The 6629-nt window shown below is 40.3% G+C and overlaps 1 protein-coding gene across 1 annotated transcript; it reads right to left on the bottom strand.

Annotated features, from left to right (window-relative positions):
• Positions 1–265: 265 nt before the first annotated feature.
• rgs4 (regulator of G protein signaling 4) lies at positions 266–6011 on the bottom strand. Its single transcript, XM_030432218.1, has 5 exons — positions 5853–6011; positions 5427–5543; positions 3716–3780; positions 2414–2577; positions 266–1708 (listed from the first exon to the last, which is right to left on the bottom strand). Exons 1-5 carry the CDS (start codon positions 5894–5896, stop codon positions 1478–1480), a joined length of 621 nt encoding a protein of 206 aa, XP_030288078.1. The 5' UTR covers positions 5897–6011; the 3' UTR covers positions 266–1477.
• Between the last annotated feature and the right edge of the window lie 618 nt (positions 6012–6629).

A 6629-nucleotide genomic window follows, 5' to 3' on the forward strand; every position in this document is an offset into this window, starting at 1 on the left:
AAGCTGCCCAATGTTAATCAAAACATGACCTGAAATTAGTGAGATGTTGATTTGCACAGGACGAGTAATATTATAGTACCTCTGACATTTGTGAAATATGGTGGGTAGGGTGGAATTGTACTTTACAAATCACTGAAATGTCAGAATTGCACAGATGATCACTGCAAGTGAGCGAGCGTGTCACTCAAGTAATACGACTGCCTTCCAAACAGGGCTTGAGACAAGAAGCAGCAACAACTGCTCGACTGGCTACAGACTCAAACTCTGTTCATCCAATACATCTTTATTTGTTGAATAGTTACAGATATGATATAAATAAGACAACGACATAATTTAATAAATGTCTACATACAGTATGTAGTTTTCTGTCCATCACAGTGTATATTTTGAGAAAACACTTTAATATGCAAGTCAACATCAATACATACAGTCAGAGTGAACACACTATTCATTACTCTGCACAACATTTGACAGATATGAACATCTGAATTCAGTTTGACTTAAATCAGGTCACAGTTGGACCTTCTCTCATGCTGTTTGGTTACTATATGACATGCAACAGATCATCAATACTGCGACATTAAAGCACACTTGGAATTCCCGTGAGGTGTACACGATGACGACATCAGCACGGCGCAGGGATCTTGTCTACAGAGTACAGCTAGTTGTTACCATGGTCACCAAGTTCGACATCGATATCACCCATCTGTTGTACGAACATGTGACAGAACTGGTGGCAAATGTAAAGCTGGTGGGTGAGTCACATGTAACACAGTACCCATTCTGGGTCGAACAAAAGACCGTGACCGCCAAAACTCAGATGACGAGTCATTCAGTGTCGCACCAAAATAAAATGATCAAACACTGGGTCATGATTAAACACTAACGTTTTTATGCTTTACTTTTATATTTCTATGATTTCTCTTTCTTATAAGGAACTTGATACATTACTCTAAAGAAGAAGAATTTTACATGTTATCACTCAAACAAATCCTTCACGCTGCTCCATGTGCAGTAGGGTTGATAGCAGGTGAGTCTGTCGGCTGCAGGTAGCTTTAGGTTGTGTTCTGTTATGACCGTCAATATAACCCGGCCATGACTCAGAGTACAGGTAATGTTTTGCAGTGAAACCAGAAGCAAAAGCTGATCTTCATAATGCAAACGTTTAAACATTCATTTAATCCATATTTTTGCACATTCATCTTAAAATATTAAATACATGAGAGCTGATGATGAATGCAGTACAGGAAACTAATACAAACTTTCTTTGTTATATGCACAAATGGACACACAGAAGCAACTTCAAACCCTTAAAAGGATCAAAAAAGACTTTAACAGGAAGTTAAAGTATCGAAAAAGTGCGCCCTCGCCGCTTGTCACATTAACCTTTATGTCACCACTCACCAGCATCTACCAACTAATACGTTTTCAGTCTTTGGCACCTTCCTCTAGTCTTTCATTCGTGTCCACTTGCTGTTTATGCGCCTCCTGTCAACGCCTGCCTGTTCTCGGCACAGTCACAGTTTTTCTTCTCCTGAGCAGCGATGTGCTGACACAGATTCTGCAACACTTTAGAGTTCAGAAAGCGCCTGTAGGAGTCTTTCTCCATCAAGGTGTAGATCATCCTCTGAGCGTCGTCGAAACAACACGGGCAGGCGTTCTCGACATTCTGCTTCGTTTCCTCTCTAGTCACTGCGTCTAAGTTGACCTGAAATGACACCAAATGAAATAAAAGAAAAGGTTAAGATTTTGATTTTACTTAATTATTCTTCAAGATCCATTGAGGTCAAAGATCAAAAATATCCAATGAAAGGAAAACGTCACTCAGAAAAGTACAAATCTGAGGTCATATTGCTCTTCTAATATATACAGTTTTTTAAGTTTAAGAGTTTATTGTTGAAGCCTGACAACAGGACCGCCTGAAGGAATAAAACAGTTACAATTCACAAAAAGAAAGAATATTGGAAAAACAATAAACACTTTCAAAAGGCAATGTACAAATAGGGACAAAATACACCCAAATGTTTATCCTCAGTTTATTTTATTTGACTTTTTTCATTAAGAATAAACCAAAAAGAAAAAACTGAGTAGAAAGCCGAAGCAAAGTTCCCAGCTCCCTGGAATATGATAAAACCACCCAGGGTCAGTCTCTAATCAAGAGGGTGCGGTATTCATAGCTGTGCAGTCACAGTCAGTCCTAAGTGTTCACTTCATTGCAGGAGAATGTGCAGTAGCATTAATTAGATTTACTAACGTGCCTTTAAGGTGTTCTTCAGGTTTTGACCCAAAGTCAACATTTTGTCCTTTTCCCTTTTTGTCTTTGGCTTCTTTAAATTAATTTCTGGCTTGTTTTGTTTTCTCTGATGGTTTTACATCTCCAGTGTTATCATCTGTTTCAGATAAAAGTCATTACCTCACGAGGAGCATCTGCCTCCACGTACTGCTGGTAGATCTGCTTGGCTTGGCTCGCCCGCTTGGAAGGGGAAGTCTTCTTGTAGTCTTCACAGGCGACCCAGAAGTCCATGTTCTCCTCGCTGAACTCCGACTTGAGGAAGCTGGTGAAGACCGTACGACCCGCTGAGACAGACAGAAAAAATATGTTTGTCTTTAATATCCAGTGCACCTTATAGACCGATGGGTGCAGGTGTAGAAGTTGTTGACTGTAATGAATTGTAATACATTTTGTATAAAATCTTGCATTTTGGGTCGCAGACTTGTTTTGAATGAAGACAACGTGAATAATAAAAAAAGCCAAGTGGGGCCAAGTTTTGGCATGACATATAATAGCAGTTTCTAGTATTAGCTGATTGCTTTGAGTGCACAACAGATGAAAAAGGAACGTGCGCACCTAAGGATACATTTCGGTCAAATTGATGATCGTCTGAATCATTACTGCTCCAAAATCCCATATGTTTCAGAGGACAGATGGAGGACCCCGCTGAGGCCACGATGAGATAAACAGAAGACCGATCGACCAATGAAAGCTGACAGCCGATTTCGGAAAGGAAAGAGGAGGATGCTTATGTTTGAGGGTCAGCGGATGAGGTCATGGAACAGAGCCGGTCAGAACTCAGCTGGTTCCCTCAAGGCCATTGATCCCCTTTGTGTCCATGCACTCACACAGTGTAATTCTCAGAGGGCTTGTGTGCACACACAGACACACACACACTCGACACTGGTCAGCGAGCCCTGAGGGGCCGCTGAGGAGTGCCTCGAGACACGTAGCTCTAGCGCAGAGCATGAGAACGCCTCAGAGACTTTCCTTTGACATCATCAACACAGAATTAAAGTGTCAGAGGATCAGAGCAGGGTGATGCAAGTAAACTGCACTGTCAAGTCAACACATCATCTGCACTGCACCTGCTATCTCTAATTTTGTGAGAAAGAGTGAAGAATTAAGAATCATTCATGAGTTTGCCAAAACCTTACTGGCAATCATTAGCGAGGAATGTGAAGGTCAGGGCCTCGTCCGCAAATATTCCCATGATCACGGCAGCATTATGTCACAGGAGACTAGTGATGTTTAGATTTAAAGATTCTTTTCATAAACCCTGAGAGAGATTCTGCTGGAAAACTAATGAGTAGAGCATCCGCCTGAAGGTGTCAGGCTTATTAGCGCCAGAATCTTTGGATTCGAACATTAAATTGCTTGCCTTGTTCCGGTTGAGGTTGAAGTTTTTCTTTTTTATGTGTGAAATAGAAATGTAACACTTACGTTCACTGTTCATCATGTGGCTGAAGGATTTCTTCCATTTCTCCACCTCAGCTGCTGTAGGCACCCTAAAAACACACGCGCAGACAGGGTTATAAATGAGGTTGCAGAGGCTCATCAACAGGACAGAGAACCTTCATCAACATAATCAATAAGGTTTACTAAAGTCATTATTGGAGCAGTAGGTCCAAAACTGCTGGCTTCCTGTCATCCAACTAAAACAAATAAAAGCTTAGAAGGTTTCTATGCAATAAAACCCAGAGGGACTTATCACTAATCATCACCGATCAATAATGGCAGCAAATCTCTTCCTGCCAGCATTCAGTAGCTGGCATTCATCCAACAAAACCTACAGTACAGTAACGCTCCTTTAACAATTTCACTACCTCAGAAACAACAGAAAAAATAATTGGTAGCCGTAAAGATTAGAAAAGGCTAATCCATATTCATCTTAATCACTCGTCTTTGTGTTGCCAATGGAACGGGATATTGTTGTTGAGCAATTATAGCGGGAACATTGAATGATTATTGTTTCTCTGTAACTGTGTCTGAATGGGCTGCGTGTTCCTGAAAGGGAAAGGTCGGGGTGAGCGTGGTCATTGCTCACCTGCTCATAAAGAGCACTAATTGTCTTTTCTGAGGGAACACAGCCTCGGGGCGGGCCATAAAGGCCAGAATAAGACCTACGATAAGACACAATGTGTTCCTCTGCCAGTGTGGTTCAGTTTCAAAGTGTTATACTGTAACAGAAACAGTCATCACAGTGTAGGTCAGTGTAATATCAACCGTGAGGGCTTCGGACATTTTTCTTCATGGCAACATGAACAAGCTCATGATGGGAGAAAAGTCAAGCAGGAAGTATTGTAATAGTTGGTAGCCCTTTTATTTCATGGGAAATGCATCCCATGAAATAAAACGGCTCTTTAACCAAATAAGTCAGGCAAGCTCGTGCACGTCAACTCATTCATCACCAGTATCATTCAGTGACACTTTACAATAACCATCATTGATAAATGGTAAGCTAACAGTATTTAATTACATGTTAATTAGTAGTTATTACTATTATTACTTATTAGTTATTACCATTAAATAAACACTTGTGCGGGTTTACAAACACCAGTGGCCATCCTAATGTTGAAAGATGTATTAATTATTTAGAAAAAATTACAGCAAAAGTTGTAAAGTGCTTAATCAATGGAATTTTAAAGTGAAACCTTATTAACTAAAGTTTAACTACATGTACTTTCTTTTAATGGTGGATATTAAGTGTTACCCATCACTCTCACCATCAAATGTCTCCTCAGGAAATAAGTCATGTGTTTTGAACTCGATGTGCATAAAAGGTGATTTGGTCAATAAAAATTGCCCTCAAACTGAAAATATTAAAGTCCCTGCCCATAATCATCATGATTACTACTGATTGAATGGACCACATTCAGCATAGAGCAGAATTCATCATCTTCAGACAGAAATGTATCCTCCTTGTGCTTGCTAACACAGCCATGTGCAGAGCTTGTCCCGATGGGAATGCAATTAATGAATTCCCTCTAATGCAATTGAAATTTTCTTAAGAAACATGAACAGAGAATGAGTTTATTTCATCACACTCCGATCCATAAAATCTCTTTTAGAGCTCCTGGAAATGAAGAGTATACACAAACCCGCTTTGAAAGCATCGACAAAGTGAACAAACACAGATTTGAGTTCCTCTCACCTCTTTGCAGCAGCAGCAGCGGCAGCAGTCGCGTTCACTTTCGTCTGCTTCTGATCTGCTGCTTGGGATTCAGGCTTCTGGAGCAAAAAGCTTATTTTGTGCTTGATGTCTTTGGCGCTGTGGAGGACAGTGAGCGGGATGCATTTCAGTTTGTTTACAGTGGTAATATCCACACTGAGACTTGCCTTGTACGAGGACTGTTTTATGTAAACAAGAGGTAAAAAACTGGTTGGTGTTTTTCTATATTCAAGTGCTGTTTCAAGTCATGCACTGGGCGTAATGTAAAATGTGAAATAATATAAATAAATAATGCAAAAATAAAAAAAGCAACATTTTTGAAGCATTCAAAGTTTCAGGTATTTCAAGGCTACATTTGTTGTCATCTTATCAGGAATATGTACAAACACGTTCATGCACCTCACTTACCTTTTCAAGCATGTTGCAGGAAGTGTTGCAAGTCCCTTACACATGGTGGAGCGTCAACGATTCCAAAGTCAGTGCTGTTGTTGCAAATGACGACAGGGAGTTCCTATAGCAGTGTTCTCCAGTATGAGACAGAAGGCTGCTGGTGTCTCCACCCCCAGCTGTGGTTTTATAGCTTGAGAGCGCATGATGATGACAGAAAACTGACCAATCACCATGCAAGGGGAGAGAAAAACGGGGGGGGGGGGGGGAGACAGGGAGGGAGAGAGGGAGGAAATTAGGGAGGAAATTCACAGCAGTTGTACCCAAAACAAAAGGTGTTTTCATTTGTGTGTGTGTATGTGTGTGTGTGTGTGTGTGTTTGTGTGTGTGTGTGTGTGTGTGGAAGAACACTTAAACAAACTCAGTGAAAAATTGCGATAGTTTACAGGACAGAACATTAGATTGGCGCCCCTCAATAAAAGCCTCTTTGTGTTCCGATGTTACACAACATGCTAACCCTTCACTGTATATTAAATCTGCTGTAATATTTGTTTTTTAAAACTCAGAATATCTCACAATTGTCTTCTTTGCAGTAAGAGGACACAGGGTAATATATTAATGTAGGCGATGTGAATTAAAACTGCGACTTTTGAATGACACTGCCAGTTAAACTTCATAAAAGGGAAGCAAAATTTTATTTTACAAAAAAAGAAAAAGAAATGTATGAAATATTTTCAGCTATTTGTCAGCTACCGTGCTTTTCGAAGTTGTTCAGAGTTTATTTTAACCGGCATGTGG

The sequence above is a fragment of the Sparus aurata genome, chromosome 11, assembly GCF_900880675.1.
Source record: "Sparus aurata chromosome 11, fSpaAur1.1, whole genome shotgun sequence".
Classification (NCBI taxonomy): domain Eukaryota; kingdom Metazoa; phylum Chordata; class Actinopteri; order Spariformes; family Sparidae; genus Sparus; species Sparus aurata.

Coding starts and splice junctions, on each gene's coding strand:
- rgs4 (XM_030432218.1), bottom strand. CDS start 5,896: ATGTGTAAGGGACTTGCAACACTTCCTGCAACATGCTTGAAAAG. Junction 3,781..5,426: donor GCTGCTGCTGCTGCAAAGAG/GTGAGAGGAACT, acceptor GTGTGTTTTTAG/GGTGCCTACAGCAGCTGAGG. Junction 1,709..2,413: donor AGGCAGATGCTCCTCGTGAG/GTAATGACTTTT, acceptor GTGTCATTTCAG/GTCAACTTAGACGCAGTGAC.